This window comes from Hermetia illucens, chromosome 2, assembly GCF_905115235.1.
Source record: "Hermetia illucens chromosome 2, iHerIll2.2.curated.20191125, whole genome shotgun sequence".
In the NCBI taxonomy this organism is placed as follows: Eukaryota; Metazoa; Arthropoda; class Insecta; order Diptera; family Stratiomyidae; genus Hermetia; species Hermetia illucens.
In genome coordinates, this window is record NC_051850.1 from 67,447,285 (window position 1) to 67,469,154 (window position 21,870).

A 21,870-nucleotide genomic window follows, 5' to 3' on the forward strand; every position below is an offset into this window, starting at 1 on the left:
CCCACGGTTTCGACGCCGAGCTGTCCATTACGCGAGGCCGACCCAGTCATCAAGTCAGACTATCCCGCCGGTTATTCATGCCGGACCTCAAGTTTCTCTTTATTCTCATTAAATGGATTTGTATTTTATACCTAACTGCCAGGTGTGGGGATAGCTTAGGACCGGCTACGGCGGAGTTATATACATATTTATTTTTTTAAGACTGACGGCAGACTCTACTCGATAAAAATAAAAATAAAACTAGGTAGCTTGCTCCTACTACAATATATTTTAATAGTTAGTAAATACGTATTTCGAAAGCTACTTACTTTCTTCCATAGTACTTAAGCTACTAAATCATTGTTAAGTTTTTCCTGATTTTTAAATAAAACAAATTAAAGGTCTGTAGGGACAGATTATAAAAAGTTGAGACTCTACTCGATTTTCTACCGGCACCGAAAAGTAATTTTCGCTGCCAAAAATTGTTTTTCGATGTCCTGGTTATCAAGATTTACACTTACGTGCGTACGACACGCAAGTTGCTCGCTCCGCCACATTCTCCTAATGAAGTACCCAATACTTGCCCTTCTACGATTAGGGTTGTTTTTTTTATTCTTTCATTGAGATCAGCAATAACGCGAAAGTTGTAGTGTTGATTAATAGGTTGAGTTTTAGAACCCTTTGAAGGTATACAATCCCATGAATATGAAAAAAAACAATCATCGTTGCTCATTTGAGCTCTCTCGTCCATCTTGAGAAAGTTTAAACCACTCCAAAAGACGAGATAAACATTCATTGCCATATTCTTCTTTAAATAAATTATTAGTGTCAGTAGTGATTATTCAAAGTTTCATGTGAAATTTCACAGCAACTACTACTGGCTATATTGTGACATTTAAGATTTTCCCGGTGAAAGAAAAAAAAACAATTTTAACACATTTCTGTACATGCAAAAGGGGGTGTAAATATTTTTTTCATCAAATATGGTCACGTAGAGTATCAAATGAATGGTCTTGATTAGTATTATACTTTCCGAAGCCGGTATTAGTTGTGACATTTGTTGGAAAGGTGGGGAGTGCGGGAGGTCCAAAATGATCATCTCTTTAACGGACATTTCTCAATTTCAGAAACTACCCAACGGAAAAATCTGAAAAAAATCAAGAGGCTGCCACTATATGGGGTTCAAGCTCCGAAATACCCTCCCTACCGATACCAGTCCAAATAAAGTTAATAATAGTATATTATATAGTATATAGTATATTAATATAATTTTTAGTAATTGGCTGCAAACCAGTACCACGAAACAATATAGAATATAACATAGAACATGATCTTACCAAGTTTGGCAGAAATCGCGCTATTGCTAACAAAGTTAAAATAGGTCAAATTGTCGCTTCTTTGCAAATTCAATACTGAATGTGGATATATATTATATATGCATATATTACGTGCTATGTACTAATGGGACATACTCAAATAGCTTTATAAAAGAAATACACAAAATTTTCAGGTATGAAAGTTCAGTTTCCGATTTCCCGATTTGTTATTAACAAGTTTTGAGCGTTTCAAATTTCTTTCTAAAAACATGCTATTTTTCCCCACATCAATTTAAAAAAATCCTACCTACTGACGAAGCTGTTATGATACCTAATCGGCGCTTTTTGGTCTCAGTATTGTATCTTTGAGGTTGTTACAGTTATGGACCCATCTACAAAGCTATTACAAACTAAAGACGCCTCCGCGAAAAGCTGGGCCATTTTGCTTTGAACAACATTGATAAAATTTACCTTTTTCGGTCTCTACAGGGGTATACCTCCTTAACCGAACACTTCTGTTGTTTTTAAAAATCTGGTCTTATTTTCTCTACTCGTCATCTCTGTGCCTATTTATTTGTTTATTAAATTGTAAAAACTTAAATTGTCTACACAATTAACATTTGAGTTCAAAATTAAGGCGATTTCATTTTTGGATATAATAAAATCCTTCCCTGCTCTATAGCTGTGTAATAAAGAGATTTCTTGTTAACGACAAACTAAGAAATTATTCTCAAAAGAGTCCCTTTGGGTAATTGATTGCAGGCGAAATTCTATCCTTTCCTTAATATTTAATGCCAAACTGTCCATTCGATTATAAAAGTTTTAAAATTACGTCATACTCACCCAGCACCATCTGTTGCTATAATTTTGAAGTTACATTGCAAACATAGAATAATTTCGGGAGGGAAGAACAGATGGCGCGAGTTGCATACTGTTGATTCGAACCTGTCCTCGGTCCCAAACCAACTCCAATCAGAAACAGCCTTAACTTTCCACGGAATCGTACATTTATTGGACAAGATACGTTTACAAAACTTTACAAAAATTTCACACTTTACGCTGCTGTTTGCGTATTTTTTTGGATGTAGAAACTAATAAAAATCAGTGATGAATCGGAATGCATTTCAGCTAAGGTCGAGTCCAGGCTGTACCGTCAATTGTTTCAAAATAAGCAAACCAGAGTAAAATGGAAAAAAAGAAAAAAACTTAACATCGTCACTTTACACTTTACATTTCCGCTGTCCACGTTCGATGGGAGGATGAAAATTCAGTTTTCATTAGATGTATCTGCAGATTCTGGATTTGCTTGCGACGTTTCGCCTTCAACTCCGCTGGATTTACTCTCACTGGAAGCACTCTCCTCTTTCTTCTCATCAGTTTCGAGGAACTTGTCCCAGTTGGTCAATCTCTGGTTTATTTCGGCATCAGTTTCAGCAATTCTACAAAAACAATAATAATTTATTGCAAATTAACCATGAAAGAGGTTAAAAAAATGCTTCAGAAATTTACAATTGGCCGGCTCAAGCAAAGATGGCTTGGTAGGCTAGATAGTGATTTGAGATCATTCAGATCAGAATGAACGCGCTCAGCAGACTTTCATCAGAGCTGAAGAAATATTTTTGTTGGATGAAGCCTTACAACCCTCGATGCTCATCCTGTCGAGACAAAGTGGGAAATCTGATTTCCGGCAGGGCATACTGGACCACTGGGTTGATTATTTTGATGAACTGCTCGAAAACCAAAATATCGGCGAGAAGGTCCCGCCAACTGAATATGACGGACAAATTCTGTTACCACCAAGCATGGGAGAAACAGTCATCGTGTTAAAAACCACAAGTCGCCAGAAGCTGATGGAATTACAATCGAATTGATAAAATATGGAGGCGACCAATTACACCAAGTGGTTTATCAACTGGTGCTCAAGGTGTGGGACAGCGAATCAATGCCTGACGACTGGCAACGAGGCATTATCTGTCTCATACATAAAAAGGGTGATATCACGATAAGATATTCTCCACTATCTTGCTAGGTCGGATAGCCCCATACGTCCAGAACATCATCGGCCCATACCAAAGAGGCTTCACTCCAGGCAAATCAGCACCCAGATAAGATTTTCTCTCTAGGGCAAGCGATGGAAAAACTGCTGGAATATGGCCATTAGTTGCACTATCTTTTCATCGACTATAAAGCCGTTTATGATAAACTATGCACGATCATAAGAGAATTCAGTATCTCGACGAAATTGGCAAGACTAACTAGGTTGACCCTGACCAACATGCGAGGCGAGCGTCTAAGGCAAGGGGATGCCCTCTGACTATGACGATAAAATCCATGCACGGTTGTTGGCTGCCAACAGAGCCTATTTTCGCTCATAAAAACTGTTTCACTCGAAACGTCTCACCGTAGGATCAAAGCTTTTACTATACAAGCAAACGATCTTGCCAGTCCTAGTGTATTCCTCCAAGACCTGGGTTCTTAGCAAGAAAAATTACGAACTCTTGGTCGCGTTCGAGAGAAGAATCCCCTGAAAAATTTTTGTCCACCTACATGAGAATGGACGATTCCGTAGCTTCTATAACCATGAAATGTATGAGCGCTACCACGATCGTCTGGTTGTGGATAAAATCTGGCTCAATAGGTTGCGGTGGGCGATCACCTTATCCTTATGGGCGAGGATGATCCAGCCCGGAAAGTGTATGGTAGAAAAAGAAGACAACACAGACTCTGGCACAGATGGAGCGATGGTCTAGGCTAGAACGCCAGAGAGCTTTTAAGGATATCGAATTGGTGGACCTCAGCCCAAAGCCGGGATATTTGGAATTCTTTACTAAGGCAGGCCTAGATCGGATACGGGTTGTTGCGCCATTGATGACGAATGAAGGAGCATGTAGAATTTTTAGCCGATAGTTTTTCTTACAACAGTTTGAAAATAAATAACCACTTTAGCACAAATCCACTAACGTGAAGCAGAATAAAAACAGGAGATTTAGAAGAATTTAACTAATTGAACAACGTCATTGCCACAACTAGCGGAAGGGACATCAATGGAGGCAATAAGTTGACACAAACGAGGAAGGCCGATGCTAGATTCAAAGCTCTCTAGACCTTGAAACTTGTTCAACTAATGTGGTAAGGAAATCTTGCTATACAATGCCGAAACATAGGTCACTAAGAAGAATGTGACGCTTTACTAATAGAAAACACCTAATCTTATATCCCATTCAGACAACTCTTTTGAGTTAAAGATTAAGGATTCACTTGAAGTACTTCCCGCTTATCATAAAAGGAGACTAAGAGGGATAAACATTTATGGGCTAACAACCAGCAAATTTTGAAACTTTCTTGTAAACGATACATTATCCGCGCTTCGAGAAAGCTATTGTTCATGGACGCGAATTGATGTTGCTCGACAATGGTATCGACTGCCTCCAGAATGTCCGCTTTCTTCAAATTGGGCGAGAGTTCCATCGCTAGAAACCTAACATTTTGGACTCAAGCCAGGCTAGATGGTGGCACTCTGGAGAACAAACCTCTATCGTGCGACACTGTGCTATTGTGCTGCGGGGATCTGGTGGAACATTTTAATAAAACAGCGAAACATTCAATTTAATAATAATAATCCGAAAACATCCGATGCAGAAGAAAACGAGGCTTTCTATACGCATCCCAATGTACTCCAGGAGAGGCTTCCTAACATTGTGACCCTGATGGTGGTCTATGGCTATATATTGCTTGGACTTGTGATGAGGAAACATGTTCTTCGTAATTGCAACGATAACGGTGAGAGGTTTCTAGATTTTTGCAGCTTCCATTGCTTGGTGGCATCATTGGTGACACATCGTCCGAGAACAAAAGGTTCTGCAAAGCCGTTAGGTTTCAGCTGAAACCCATTGCGATTAGGAGTACATTTTGGAGCTATCTTCATGATGTGCACAATACGAGGGATGGTGACATCGGTTTCGAACGGGATCATTACCCGATGGTTGCTTGCCTTCGCTTGCGTGTTGTTCAACACCGATTGCCTATATCCTATCTATCTATCCTTCGACATATGATGATAAATATGAATAGCTCGCCGGAGAATATTGATGAGCAGCTGTTTTCTCTTATCCAAAAATGCTGTGAATCCAAGACTTTCCCTAGAGAATGGAAAAAGAGGATGATCATCAAGGTTCCCAAAAAAGGCACCCGTGTAGAGTGTGATGATTGCAACTTTAAATGTTTGATAGCTGGATTATTCTATACCGACCACAGGGGCATTTGAGAGAAACTAAAAACTGCTTCAGAGAGACGTATGACGGCGCCAAATGTTATGCGCTGCATCGGGATAAAATCTCAGAGGAATTTAAAGAACAAAACAATGTTCGCCAGAGCTCCATTCTATCACCGATCTTTTTTCTTCGCCGTTAACGACAACGACTTTCATGCTGCCATGGTTGGAACGTGGTTAAGGAAGCAAGAAGGATCAAAGTTTTTAGTCTGACTGGTCATCATACACTTCCTATCTGCATAAACGGGCAGATCAGCGAGAAAGCGGAAGTGGCAGTGCACATTTAGAAAGGGTGATAAGTCCATTGCGAGCTATGCCGTGCAATAGTATCTATTATCCCAGTAGCCGAATGGGTTATCATAGGATTGTAGAGAAGGAGAAGAAATGCAAGCATCTCGAAAAGTCTCGGAAAGGAGGGAGCTACAACACACACAGCTAGCAACCGTCAAAGTTTGGTCGACGTACTATGCCCCACATAGGGGTTTATGGCAACCATATATATACATGCATGTGAACTGATAACAAAAAATATATTATAACAAAATGATACCGCCAAATTTACTCTTGACTTAAGAGGATAGCTGAGTGGTTAGAGCACAAGGCTGTCGTACCGAAGGTCGCGGTTAAAATCTCGCTGGCGGCAGTGGGGTTTGTATTGCGATTTAAAGTCGGATACCACGACTCAGCTGTGAATGAGTACCTGAGTCAAATCAGGGTAATAATCTCTGGCGAGCGTAATGCTGACCACATTGTCTCGAATGAAGTGCTCTAACACACTTCAAGGCCCTGATCCAATATGGATTGTTGTGCCAACGATTATTATTATTATTATTATAAGAAAAATTATAAAATACAAATGGTCGAAAAGCAAGGGAGAAAAGGGACGAACAAAAAATAAAACAATGGACGAAGTTCCTTCTCTTTCAACATTAAGTGGGGTTTTCTTTCAAGAAATCACCTAGAAGGGGAACTTGTAATCAAGTCCAATGCCGAAGAAAACCCCAACCTACCGACAAGAGCAGTTCCGATAGAAACTCTGAGGAAAATGCAATAAAGTTACTATATTCGGTACAAGGAAAGTAACTAGGAAAAAAAGCTTTATGAACTCCGCCTTTTGGGCAAACAAAGCTATGAACACGAGCGAAAATAAAAGGGGGACTGTTCAACAACGAAAACTACATACATCCAAGCTACTAGGCGTTGACATATCACATGGGGTTTGAAATCGAGGAATGGACCGACATTGGTTCCAAACGATGGATGTGAGTTGTGACGAAAATGTGTTCGGACGAGTACTTCGGAAATCTGACATGGCGTATTCTAACTCGCCCCCATAGTAGACACTTTCATTGGAAATCAGACGAATTAATCACAACTCGTCAGGACACATTTTCGTCATCATCATTTCGCATCCATAGTATCCGTAACCTAAGCCTGGTCCTGAGAATCGATGATAATAGTTCAAATTCGCTTAAAGCCATAAACTGAAAAGCGTACCTTGACACTTCACTTTCGCTTTCCACTTCCACACCCAGGAGTGGAAACAATAGCAGCAATTAGTTGGTTAATTAAAGTCGAGAGTATGGATAGAAGTAGTCTTGATTCAAGAACATTGGCACGTGGACGGTAAATTGTATATTACAGGTTTTCTGGCAAGGTCACCGCTAAATAACTCCAGGAAGTTAGCAAATTTAGCATTACAGGCGATGAGAATGGAATAAAATGAGAGGGGTCGTCTAGTGGCATCCATCTACTCTCCGTTCGGAGATGGAGAAATTGAAGAACGACCGCATACCTTCTGACCTTCAGATGATCGTCAGTGCAGATGCGAATACGTATTACAGAAAATACTAGAGACCCAACATGTAAACTTTGCATTGAAGAGAACGAAACTGAATCTCATATCATACACTTTGCTGCACTTGCGTGTGGTGTATACAACCTGGGAAGTCAACACCTCACGGGGACCAATACCTTCCTAGCATAGCAAATATATATAGTTGTCATTAATTCCTTTGGGGGTATAGTCCCTCTACCATACCTACGTGCCATCGTTCGCGGTACCTGAAATGCGCTTCAGGTCCCCTCACGAGATCTTTGTTTGTAATAGTATCAGGCCAGCATATCCTAACGATACGACGCAGGCAGGTGATGACAAAAGGTTGGAGCTTCTGAGTAACAGTGGAGGTCACTTTTTTTGTGATACTCTCATATAGCAGAATAGAAAGAACACTAACATAGAAGCGGATTTAGCGCTGTCAATGCGTCGGGCGACATCCAGTTCTGTGCCAACGTCGGCAGAAACCACACTTCCTAGATATACAAATTGATCGACGCCTTCGATGCTCCGTTACGGTGACTAGCCATTTCATCCACGAGACCAAATGTGATACGGTTAGGAATCGTGATGAAGGATTCTTGCCACGTCTTCAGCTGCTCGTCATCGTGGATGATAAGTCGACCATTAACGTCTTTCACAGGACCATTGAAGAATACACTTCTGAATTCTTTGCCTTCTGCGGTATTTCTTGTTTCCCTAGCGCAACAGCAGATTCCATGCTCTAGCTTTCATATAACAACCCAATAAGAACATCAACATCTCCAAATTTTAGGCAAATCTAGCGAAGTTAATGCGTCGAGCGAAATCAAGTGTGGTGCCACCTTCAACAGAAAGAACGTTCTACTCCTTAATACTGATAGGAATAATGTCGATCACGAGCCGCATGCCAGACATAGCATTGGTGACCTCCACATCCAAGCTATGCCCGAGACAGACTGCTACAAGTACCTAAGAATTCTGTAAGGAACCCATATTCGAGTTGGTGAGCTGACGGATGCTCTGCTGTCCAAATTCATGCGACGTATAAAGTTGGTGCTGAAATCGTATCTCTCGAGGAAGAATAAGATAAGCACATTGAAAATATTTGCCATCCTTTCCCTGCTTATGCATTCGTATTGCCGTGGACGAACACCAATCTAGAAAATATAAAGCAGCGGATATGGATTACTATGTCCAAATTCCGAATGCATCATCCAAACTCTGTCATGGAGCGCATGCACCTGCCTCGTGACATCGGAGGTACAGGGCTGGTTAACGTGGTGGTATAGCATCATCGCCAAGTCAACTCGTTACTCGCAAAGAGCAGCGAGTCCGACATGCACTTAACTTGAAGGGCTGATCTTTCAATCCTCTGAGTGGGGTAAAGTCTGGCCAAGAGCTGATCGATGAACGGAAGTCGAAGACAATCCACGGTAAACACGTGGATTGATTCTGATAACTATTTGTCGATCTGCATCTGTCGAACAGATGGCTTTGTGTTGGCGAGCTTTTCGCTGAAACGGAAGGATTCATGTGTACCAATCAGGACGGCATGGTCGCCACCCGAGCTTATAAAAAGCTCATAATGAAAGAATGAGCGGAGTATGACTAGTGCAGATGTGTGGTTCGGCGTTAGAGATGTTGGACCACCTCATTTCTGGTTGCACTGTAATGGCACCGGCGTAATACAGGAATAAGCACAATGCTGTATGTAACTAATTCACCCAAACCGCGAATGCAAGTATGGGCTGGTCAAGGGAACATGGCCGGTTTACAGCATGTACTGGGAGTGCCAAGTTCTAACTCATCCTCACATATCGCACAACGACGCTGACGTGCTGTTAGCTGACAAGTTAGGTCACTCCACGTTTATTGTTGATTTTGCTATCCCCTATAATAGCAACGCTGAACGGAAATACGTGCAAAAGAAGGTAAACTATGAGTTACTGGCTCGGGAAATCAAAGAAACCTCGAGAGGGTGGTTGCAGTTCCCATAATATTGTCAACTATAGGTATGGTATTGTATATCATTCTGAATACGTGCTCGATATTTCGGGAGGTTCTCGACGGATTCTCCCATTAACCTACCACCGGCCACCACCAACAGCGTTGCAGGAGATGCTTTAGACAGGGATCGGTTTCCTGGAGAAGAGTCACTACACCATATATTATAGTGGCCATCCAGTGAACCATGTGTTTGGAGTAGGTTTCTTAGTCGGCCAAAAAATGAAACCTGCTACTATTGGCTTTGCAAACATAAGCGAACGGCCCCTACAGGGACTGCAGAGTCGGAGAAGGATATCTTCTACGAGGCAGTAGAACGAACCCTCGAAGCTTGTGCCAGGTATGATATCAAAATCATAATTGGGGACTTTAACAGCTAGGTAGGGACAGAGCCCGTATTCAGGCCCATAACCCAAAGCTTACATCATAATACAAATGATAAAGGACTGCGGATTATCCAATTAGCAGTGTCACTCGAAATGGTTGTTGGTGGAAAGCGGCCCACAAACAAACGTGGGCCTCTCCAGACGGGACCACTTTCAACCAAATTGCCCACGTGTTGATCGAACGTCGCCACCTCTCAGCCTTGATTAATGTCAGAACATATAGGGTGCCAATATAGACTCGGATCACAATCTCGTTAGCATGGTGCTCCGAGCTCGAATAACAACACCCCCCAGAATCCCATCTGACAATCAGGTGAGAGTTAACACTCGCAGTCAACAGAGATCCTGGAGATGAAGTATCAAATCACCTAAAAAACGTTATCATAAATACGGCTACAAACATACTTGGCTCCAACGGGCAAAGGAGTCGGAAAGGCTGGTTCAACGATGAATGTAAGATAGCAACAGAACGGAAAAATGCTGCATACCCAATAACGCTGCATTACCAAAGGACGCGGGCACGCGCGGAGACTTATTGCGAACTCCGGCGAGTGGAGAAGTGGTTTCACAGACGAAAAAAGGAAGCCTGGGAGAACCAATAAGGCTGCGAATTCGAAAAGTACAGGGAGCAACCGCATCAGTTTACCAAATTTTACCAACAAATCAGCAGGATGAAGCCTTACACACATCGATGCTCATCGTGCCGAGACAGAGAAAGAAATCTGATTTCCGACAGAATGGGCTTATTGGAGCGATGTGTTGAGTACTTTGATGAAGTGCTGAACGACCAGAACATCGGCTAGTTAGAGGTTTCGCCAAACGGTTTCGACAACGGACAAATACTGCCACCATCAAGTATAGAAGAAACAGTCCGTGCAATTCATCAGCTTAAAAATCATAAGTTGCAGGACCCGATGGAATTACAGCCGAATTGGTTAAATGTGGACGCAACCAATTATACCAAGCAGTTCATCAACTTATGCTCAAGATGTGGGACAGCAAATTAATGTCTGGCGACTGGAAACGAAGTGTTATCTGGCTCATACATAAAAAGGGAGATATCAAACAGTACAGCAATTATAGAAGGATCACTTCGCGGAGTACCATCTGTAAGATATCCTCCGCTATCTTGCTAGGTAGGAATAGCCCCATACGACCAGAACGTCATTGGCTCATACCAAAGAGGCTTCACTCCAGGCAAATCAACAAGCGGCAAGCGATGGAAAAACTGTTGGAATATGGACATCAGTTGCACCATCTTTTAATCGACTTTAAGGCCGCGTATGATAGCATAGCCAGAGGAAAACTGTACACGGCCATGGGAGAACTCGGTATCCCGACGAAATTAATAAGAATTACTAGGCTAACCCTGACCAATGTTCGAGGCCAGATAAAAGCAACAGGATCACTCTCGAGACCATTCGACATCAACAACAGGATGGACGATTCCATAGCTTACATAACGACGAAATCTATGAGCGATACCATGACAGGTTGTGGATAAAATCCGGCTGAATAGGTTGCGGTGGGCTTAATCCGTATAGATGAGGATGATCTAGCTCGAAAAGTCTACAAGGGCAACATCTATGGTAGAAAAAGAAGACGAGGCAGACATTGCCTGAGATGGAACGATGGCGTAGGCCAGGACGCCAGGCAGCATTTAGGGATATCAACTTGGTGCAAAACCGGGATGTCGGGAATTCTTTATTAAGACAGGCTTAGACCGGATACCGGTTGTTGCGCCGTTAATGATGACTATGATGCCTTGGACATAGAAAGATACTTCTTTCATAGGCATACAAATTTTATGTAATCTGACCCATTCGGTGCGGCAGGAAAATGCTTTCCAAGACGTTTCAAATCAATGGAGCTCGAGCTCCAGCCTCTGTGTGAGTTGATAATATATTTATCACTTTTTTTCAAGCAAAAACAAAAATGTTGGTCCCTATGAGTGTGGTTATACGATAGATTATTATGCAGAAAAATAATCCGCAAAGCGTAAGCGCGTTTTGAAACTTTACCAAACATATGTGTTAGCCGGCTAGAAAGATAGTCTAGTAACTACTAATTAGTAGATTTTTAAGAGAAACATTTAAGAGTCGTCAAAATATAAATATGTGGAGTTTAATCCTATCATGATTCTGGATTTTGGCGCAAACTTACTTAAATTTGGTTTTTCCATCCCAAATTTCAGCAGTTAATTTTCGTTTTCCGAAGAAACGTCCATTCATCATCTGAACCACACTATCAGCTTCTTCAGGATCTGACATGGTTACCTGAGCTACACCTTCGGGATGACGCTGCAAAGATTCGAATTTTAGAATGGTTTAGTTCACGCCTCCAAAAACTACATATGTGTACTTACATCATACAGGATCACTTTTCGGACGGTGCCGCACTTTCCGCATTCTTCACGTAAGTCGTTTTGATAATCAATGATAAGGTGGACTTCCTTATCAAAGAGCTCAGGGGAGAATAAATTCTTTATGATAACAACACGTTCGTGTTTTGATCGTTCGCCTCTCATTTTTTCTGGTCGCCAATCGAAAAGCCTAAAAATAAATAATAAAGAATTATTGAAATGTTCTCAAAATGTGCATGTAGCTGGTGTTGTAACATATCCATTTAGGTCCATTTATCACCCTTTCTACTTGAAAGTTATTTTTTTTAAAGAATTCTCATGGTTTTTGTCCAAAGTAAAATGGACTCACGCACCAGTCTGCCAAATAGCGAATCAAGAGCTCGAAATCAAGCCTTACTGATGAAAATAAACAGGTAAGGCTTCAGGTGTGTCGTCAACTTCAGCGCCGACTTCCAAATTCCACATTTATCGGAACAGATCCTTTTTACGAAAATAATCAATTTCGCGGTTGAATAATGTCAGTGTGAAATCGAGAGATTTTGGCGGGTAGAGGTCTTAGGTTCCAATCGTTAAACATTTCCAAATTCCACAATCTATGGCAGTTTGGGGCGGGATTTGCGCAGATGTTGAACTATATCTTATGGGCCAAAGTGTCAAAATCGACAAAATGTATGAGTGAGACATTATGGATGCTGTGGTGCATGCGATCGCTTTTGGGGACCAAAGTCTGTGCTGAGCTTCAGAAGAGGCTTCAGAGGCTATCACTCCGCCAATTACTTAATATGACGTATGCAGAGCTTCAAATGGTACTGTTAGTAAGGGTTGGTTTACCAGGGTTTTTACTGCAGTTTTCTATGTCGTGAACGTGTCACGAACCTTCATTTCCACTCTACGATTCTTAGACACTATTGGTGTTACAATGTACTACAACTTGGTCTCTTATACTCGGCAGTCAATGTGCCACTATATTCCGGTTGTGTTGAATTGCGAAGAATGTAATTTTACGGAACAGTTCAATATTGACTCAGAGTACCGATCCGAGATATTAAGGCGCTTAGTTATGGGCAAGATACTGTCATTGACTATGATAGTGTCGGCCTCATCGGCGTCGGTAGTAAGAAACTTTGTTTTCTTCATATTTAACTAGTCCTAGACTTTTGTATTATGGGATTATTCCAAAGTTGGACGAGTGCACGAGGTCAGCTTTATTATGATAGGCTAGGAAGACGTCACTTGCATGCATATCTCCTGTGTCCAATACAAGAACGAACGTTTCTTAGTGAGCTCGAAATTAACTACCAAATATTGAACTCGGTTCTTTGGAATACAGCTGAGCAGTTTAACCCAGTTTTCGCAGAGCAAATTAAATGAGCATATGTAGTCCGCTGTCAAACGCATTTTCTCCTCTGAGGAAGATAAGTTAGAGAGAGTAACGTTTCCTACGATGTTCTTTCATTATCAATTGCAGGTAATGGATCGCGTCATCGCGCACGTAAATCGTAATTTTCAATGGTTTTCTCACATTACTCATAAGTTTTTCAATGAGGCAACGTATATTTTCATAAGCAAGAAGATGAAATTATGCATGGAGACCACACGTTAACTGAAAACCGCTACCCCTGAGCAATAATGAATGTCAAAACATATAGGGGACCAATATGAACTTAAATAACTACCTTGTTAGTGTTGTGGTCCGAGCCTGAGTAACGAAACTACCTTAAATTTGGCCGTTCAGAAGGCAACCCAATATTATCGGCATAACCAGCATAATCAAGAGGTCTGAGGAAACATTACATGTTTCATTCATTAATTTCACCTTTTGCGCACTCCAATTACGGTAGCATGAAAGGGATGTTTTCGGCAATGATCAGAAAACTGATTGATGATTGAATACCAGCCTGATGGACTTAGGCTTCAAATTCCTTCGAGATTTTACCTTTAAGCAGCACGTGATATTTTACGATGTCATAAGTTGCTCGGATAAAGGCCCAGCTTTTCCTTAATGCTATACCTGTGTAGAGGACTATAAATGAACTCCTTAATAAGGCTGTCGAAAGCCTTCTCGAGTACCGCAGGGGCTGTTAAAGCCGTTGAATTTGCTCCGCTTGAACATATGACAAAGACGATATTACGTTTGTTTGGAGAAGCAGTTCATATCTGCATGTTACGGTGATTGACATACTGTTCCACCTTTTACGCTACTCACGGAACCATCGAATGGCGTACGATCACTTACCACACCCAAAACATTTTTATTTGCGTACTATATTACGGTATTGGATCTCCATCGCGTGAGATGGTGGTCTCTTTCGGGGTCGATGTCAGCATCTTTGTGTGCCGCATATTCAGAAGACAACTCCTAAATTTGATGCTAACCGTGATGTGGCTTCTTATCACGTGTCCGAGAAAGGTGTTGTCAGAACCCATCTTGGCAGTCAGGTTATCCATCATAATCACAATTCACTTTTACCAATCTCCTCATGAATTGTGTGCAGTTCCTTACAGAAATCTTCTTTCTCCTCTATATCGGAAACCTCCGTTGATTGTGATGATTTTAATCTTGACTGGAATCTAGGAGTCAAGGTCCTGTAAGAAACATTTGATTTTCGTCTATTATCTCTAGGCCTACCGGTTGCCAAGGGCACAAGTTAGGGGCGAGGGTCAAAAGGTTTTAGGGAAGCAGTTTCGAAGCTTGCAGCAACCCTGTCGTCCTAACCAACCTTCAAGTGGTGACACTGGGATACACGGCACTCAATATGGTTTACTGGCCGGGATGCAGTAGGCGAACGCTTCAAAGATAATAGGTCACGAAACCTTCACAGGGGTCTACTAGTATAGTGGGAACCGGGATAGCCTCGAATTCACATGTCTGAGGAGAATTCTTGTCTCATGTGCTTTCAGCTTGGTTATAGGGGTTGGCCCCCTATTGAGCGTTTCATGGGGGTCGCGGTTACGTCCAAGTGCACAGAGACCTTCAGGCCTCGACCTAGGTTTTGCTCTCCTTAGTTCGGTAGAGATTCAGGTGGGTCTTGCATCCATCAGTATAGATTAATTTAATTGTACGCGGCATTTCTTTTTTCTCCTCTTTTTTCACTATATCCGTTATTCAACTTCTAATTTACTGCATTCCATCCCGATTCCATAAAATTACAAATTAACGTCTTTAAATTATTCATTTCAAATAATGATATTAACTTGGCTATAAAATTTTTACCTTAATCCTTAACTTTTATCTCTCCTGCAATTCTAAATTTTATTTAATAATTATACAATTATATATTTTGGGGAATAGAAATAACTTCACTTTTTTTATACATGTAGCATCGCCATACTATGTGCATGTCTAAGTTGGCATGCAATTAGATGCATTTTTAGGTAACAGATCGATGCAGGAAATGGAGACATTTATCTCGGGCAATAGGATGATAATCCGAGCGAAATTAAAGGCGATAAACGGTATTGGGCAAGGCGATAGAAGTTGTACGAGTATCTTCTCTTTTTCTGGTAACCGAGTTCACGATAGACAATTTCGAGTAATGTTTGAAAGTGAGATTATGATGGTGATTTGAATTGAGAAGTTTAGGTAAATATTGTTGTAAATTGAGTTTTCACTATTGATTCGAGAGGACCGGAGAGGTAGTATGTGTGTTATGAATCGCAAAATAACGAAATGTTTTAAGTGGAAAAAGTTAGTAGGAAGTCAAGATAACTCATCGCGGATTCATATTTAGGGTGACCGCCAAGTAATTTACTAGCTAACTAACATAATAACTTATTGGAACCTTTTGAATTCAAAAAATTTTTTATAGAACCTTGCAAATTGGGAAGTGAGAAAGTGGAGGTACCACGAGTTAGAGAAGAGGCTTCGGTGGTGGTAGTCGGTGGTATATCGATGACAAACTCCTTCGAGAACTCCTTGCAACATTGAGCATGTTCGTAAAATAGTGTATTTCTGCATGGTTCAAACCAGACTGTGCGAATCTATGATAGCCGTGAGAGGAAGGTTAATTGGGTATCAACTGACCGGTACTGCACGAGCAATCAGATTGACTACCTTGTGATCAGCTGTAGATTCAGGAATTGTGTCCTGGGTGTGCATAAAAAGACAGACGTTGACATCGGCCTCAAAAGGAATCACCAGCGACTATCAGCGCTTACCTTCGCTTGAATTTTGTTTCTGCACTTCTCGCAAGTATCCAGAGCTGCGAGCCTCCAAGTTTAACATCTACCGTTTTTATGATCCAGCTGTCGCTTGATAGTGAAAGAGCTATCTGGCTAATCGGATGTCAAATACTCTGAGAATATACTCTTTTTTGTGGTGCTATGCAGGTCGTCGCACACGTCCTGAAGGGCCGTCAGAGGGGGATCGATGAACGGGAGCGATTGAAGGATTTATTAACTGCTGCAAGTGATGAGGCGCGTGACGCACTCGAACTCCAATGCTGTTCGAAATCAACGGTAGTTCAACGTAGTGGGCGCCGTGACAAAAGTGAATTAGTTACTGCGCTGATCAAGGAAGATGCCACAGCACGCAATGATTTTCCAAGGTGCTGTGAAGGAGGTAACGATCGACTCCTCATCCAAGATGACGAGCAGCAGAATAGATGGAAGGAAATCTTCACCACGGTTCTTGACCGTATCACATCCAGTGAAGTTCCACTTCTTTTGGATGAAATGGCTAGTCCCCCTTCTTCACCTCCAAAAAGAAGAAAAATCATCTCGGCCAGCAATGCACTCAAACGAAGTAAAACCACCGAGCTTGACGTTCTCCTCACAGAGGAGGCAGATATGCTTCCGCGCCAGATTTTCCTGCACTCACCACATTAACGCCCTATCGATCATTCTCGAATAGTGCGTGGAGTTTAGATTTTCGCTTCATCTGCTCTTTATCTATTTCGAGGAGGCTTTCAACAGTGTTAACAGGGAGTATATATGGTCTACTCTACGTAGGAGGAACATTCTGAAGAAACTAATAGATGCTGTCAGAGTCGTACGATGACGCAAAATGTTAGGTGCTGCACCGAGGTAACATATTAGAGAATTTCAGTCCGCCAGAGTTGCGTCTTGCCACCGATAATATTTCTTCTTGTTATCGGTGACGTCCTTCATGCTGCTTTACCTGAAGTATGTGGAGGAGTTTAATCTTTCATCAAATACCTTCACCAACCTGATAACATCTATTTGCTCTTTCACCGGATTATGAAATTTGACTAAATAGCTCTACATTTGGAAAGAAAGGCAACTACAGTAGGACTGAGGATAAACTCCAAGAAACCAAGGACCGAGCAACGAAGGCGTCGATCAATTTATACATCTAGGAAGCTTGGTTTCTGCCGACGGTTTTACCGATCTGGATGCCGCTTAATGCATTAACAGCGCTAGATCCATTCTGGCTGCCTTTTCTAAAATCTGAAAATGCAGTTATCTCCACATCAAGATAAAGTTGACACCGTTCTGTGCTAGCGTTCTTTCTGCGTTGCTATATGGAAGATGATTCTCATTGTCACTCAAAATCTTCAAGCCCTTGCCATTACTAACCGTTACTATTTCAAACGAAGAACTTGGTTGGGGCACAGTCCCATTATCCGTGGGCGGAGTGATTTGAAGTGGCAGTGGGTAGGTCACACATTAAGGAGGGGCTAAGCTTCATCAAGGTATGAATGGCAACCATACATTTCGTATAGTATTTTATTAACTATCCTTATCTAAAGAAAACTTTAAATACCTTCATCTAAACAACTTAATTTGCCATGAAAGAACCAATTATCAATAGTTGTCCTTTAATAAAAGTTTTAAGTTTTTATGTATGGATGTATATATAAAGGTTTTGTAGTAGGTCTAAACCGCATAGATCCCATCAATAAAGCTTTTCAAGGTCCTTGGATCTTTCTTCGGTTTCTTCCATTTATTCAACTTTACCTATATTTCGGCTATTTTTGATTAGTAGGGGTTCAATCGAGAAAACTTTCCTTGGAGAAAAAACAGTTTATACGTACATCAATTACTCTTACCGCTTTTCAAAATCGGTTTACTGACTGTTTGTCTGTCCGTCTAGTGGTCTGTCTGTCACACGCATTTTTCTCGGAAACAGTTACAGCGATTTATACCAAATTTGGTGAAAAGTTGGGAACTGCAAGTTACATCATTCTACGTCGAATTTAAGGGGGAGGGGGTAATTTTTTTTGCAGGAAATATATTTATGGGGGGTATTAAATTTGACATTTAATGAAAAGGTGGGGAGTTCGATGGGGGGTCGAAAGTACGTTTTCACGGATTTAAACTAAGAAAATACCACACCGAGAAATCTGAAAACAAATCTTGCCTAGGCTCTGAAATACCCTCCATACCGATGTCTGTACAAATAAAGTTAATAATAGTATATTTCTATAATTTTTAGTATTTTACTGCCAAAAACCCCACTTAAGTGCAAGTGCAAGCATGACCCTACCAAGTTTGGTGGAAATCGCACTATTACTAACAAAGTTATAATAGGTCAAATTGGTCGCATCTGCGCAAATTCAAGACTTAGAACGTTTGTATCACGCGAAAGTGGATATTCTCACATAATATATGAATGTATTACGTGCTAGGTACTAACAGGACAAAGATCCATTCAAATGATTTTATAAAAGAAATACATAAAACCTTTCACACCTGAAGCGTCCAACTTGCGGTTCACTAACTTGTTTGTTTTTCATGTACTGTTTCCGGAGCAGCAAAAAACTATCAATGGGATGGATATGTTTTGCTTTTATGATCGACGAATTGAGTGGGAAGTGAGATATAGTAAATTATGGATAGCATACCTTTATATTGCCTATGTAAACAAAATGCACTTCTATAAATGAATACAGTCAGACCGAACCAAACGTCACGGAGGCTCGCTTCTCTTGACTGATGGTCGGTATTTATTATATATTGGAAACAAGTCGGGAAATCGGAAGCTAGACGTTTCAGGTTTGAAAGGTTTTGTGTATTTTTTCTGTATAGAGATTTGAGTGTGCATTTGTCCCATTAGTATATAGCACGTAATATATGAATATACCCACTCTCAAGTAATATTGACATTCAAAGTCTTGAATTTGCACTGAGGCGACAGTTTTGACCTATTATAACTTTGTTAGTAATAGTTCGATTTTTACAAAATTTGGTAGGATCGTGCTCTATGATGTAGCCTACATTACTGCAAAATTTTGTGATTCTAGGGTGAACTTAAGGGGGGTTTTCCTGCCAATTACTAAAAATTATAGTAATGTACTATTATTAACTTTATTTGAAAAGATATCGGTATGGAGAGTATTTCGGAGCCTAGGCACTATATAGTAGCAGCTCCCTTGATTTTTTTCAGATTTTTCGGTTGGGTAGTTTCTAAGAATGGGTTCGTTAAAAAAATGATGACTTTGAACCCCCCGCACTCCCCACCATTCCAACAAATGTCAAAACTAAGACCGGCTTCGAAAAATACTAACCGAGACCTTTAATTTGATACTCCACATGACTATATGTGATGAAAAAAAAATTTACACTCCCCTCTTGCGTGTATGGGGACCCCTCCTTCGACGTAAAAGGATGTAACTCACTATATGCGTGAGCGTTCATAGTTCCCATCTTTTTACCAAATTTGGTGTCAATCACTACAACCGTCTCCGTGTGTTTACACAAAACCTTAAAAATTAATAAAATTTTCTACTGAAATTATTGTGAATATGATTTAGGTGAACGAGGATATCATTAACTGCTATGACTTGTTTGATACATCAATTAATCTATGTTGAAGCTAAAACGAATTTCTATAGAATATGTTCCTAATTAATTCAATTTTAATTCCTTTTAGTTATCTGATTTTCCTGGATATAACTGGAGATTCAATAAAGTATGAAAATAGCTCCTTGTTCCGCATGGCAACGAAATAATTAGAAACACGACCCAATAATAAAATTTCATTTAGAATTTAGTTCAAACTCTCACCTTTCCTTCATTTTCAGGATCTTCTCTTTATCCTTTTTCTTTAGTTTGGGCTTCAACGCTGGGTTGTATTCGCCGCGCATCTGGAATTTCGCTCGCTGGACCGAAATCTTGTGGCCGCGCACATCGTAGCCATCCAACAAATTGAGTGCCAATTCAACGGATTCGACCTGGAATCGAAAGAAACGGAATATTTATTTTCATATGTTGTCGTCATGGCCCTGATTGGATTAATTAATCCTCATTCAAAATGTTTTTTCGGAACCTATCCAACACGACTCGTAACAAGTGGCTTCTGGAATTTGGGAGATTAGCATTCGCCACAATCGTTCTTAATTTGTCCGAAGCCAGTTCTCGTGAGGGCTAATGTGATTATATCCATGATTTCTAATGCCAAACATTTTTCTAGATTAATGTTAATAGTTCACTAGAGGAAAATGTATGGAGTCGATCTAATCTGTGAGTGTGGCGCTTGGGCCGGAGTTTTCAAGGCTACCGGGACAGTGAGAAATGAACTCAATTCCGTACATTTGCCATTCAATTTGCGTTTATTAGCAATGCGACGTTTGTTCATTGATTAATCATTGTTCGAGGACATTTAATTGTTTAAATCAACTGAATAGCTTCGAATTTGTCGTTGTTGTTCTTAAACTTCCGAATTGGCAAAAGTGAACTTACATGCTTTCGACTGAGGTTGAAGGGTAATTAAATTATTTGTTAAGATGCTATCACGTATCATGTAAGAGTTGTTATGAGATGATGTCACCCGATAGGATTTACATGGTCACAATTGAATAAATTCCTTACACGTGATTGAACAGTCTGTTGCTTCGTCCTCCAAGAACAATGCTATATCGCCCTTTAGAGCTTACACTTGCAATGGGTTCGGTATTAAGAAAGTGTACTGGCCCTTATTGGGTAATGTTGCGGAAAATTAACTAAATCTAAGGAAAGTTTTTAAAACGCTGCTCCTGCTGCACAGGCCACAAGTCATAACATTCAACGAGTTTACAGTACATAAAAGAAGAATAGAAATAGACCAATCCACAAGCAGAAAATATTTACAATTTGTGAAAGGGCAAGAAACTACAACTTTTCATGCAATGAAACTTTCCTTTCAGATTTTAAGTGTCACCCTATTCCAAAAGCAGTTGGCTGATCTGTTAGGACTTACAGGCGATACAGTAGGAAAATTATATATTGTAATACATAGTACGCACCGGCCGAGGGAAGAACTTTCTATATGTACGCATATTATAACCGTAATGAGATAGGTGAATAAGTTAGACAAGGTAAAGTCCCCGATCGCCTTTATTTCGGCAAAGGTGATTAACGATTCTTGTCCATGCATAGACCAAGTCGACTCGTACCTACCAGTGGTAGCCAGCTTTCGGTGATGAACAAACGTGAGCAGCATCCCAGCGCAGACTCCAATCCAGAGACTACTGGACCTGCCAAGAGGTATAAATTGTACCCACCCACATTCAATGGAACAAAACAATGAAATAAATACCCCAGATGGCAGACCAGCTGTACTGTAAAATCTCAGGAGGAGATTCTGGCTAGGACCTTTTATTGCATTTGATTGACCTTTTTAGTGAGAGTTCACCACCATTGATTAAAAGCGATGCAAAGAAATTGGATAGCTGAGTGTTCAAATCTCACTGGTGGCAGTGGAATTTGCATCGTGATTTGACGTCGGATACCAGTCGACTCAGCTGTGAATGAGTACCTGAGTCAAATCAGGGTAATAATCTCGGGCGAGCGCA

General features: G+C 40.7%; 1 protein-coding gene across 4 annotated transcripts in view; it reads right to left on the minus strand.

The window, feature by feature from the left end:
• Nucleotides 1–2,279: 2,279 nt before the first annotated feature.
• Nucleotides 2,280–21,870, minus strand: part of LOC119650302 (HIV Tat-specific factor 1 homolog) — a 471,609-nt gene continuing 452,018 nt past the window's right edge. For all 4 annotated transcript variants that reach the window (XM_038052942.1, XM_038052944.1, XM_038052943.1 and 1 more), the window contains exons 4-7: nucleotides 20,105–20,271; nucleotides 12,140–12,326; nucleotides 11,938–12,074; nucleotides 2,280–2,734 (exon numbers count right to left, since the gene is read on the minus strand). In XM_038052942.1, the coding sequence (XP_037908870.1) occupies nucleotides 2,563–2,734; nucleotides 11,938–12,074; nucleotides 12,140–12,326; nucleotides 20,105–20,271 (663 nt within the window). In that variant the 3' untranslated portion in view covers nucleotides 2,280–2,562. The remainder of the gene's footprint in view (nucleotides 2,735–11,937; nucleotides 12,075–12,139; nucleotides 12,327–20,104; nucleotides 20,272–21,870) is intronic.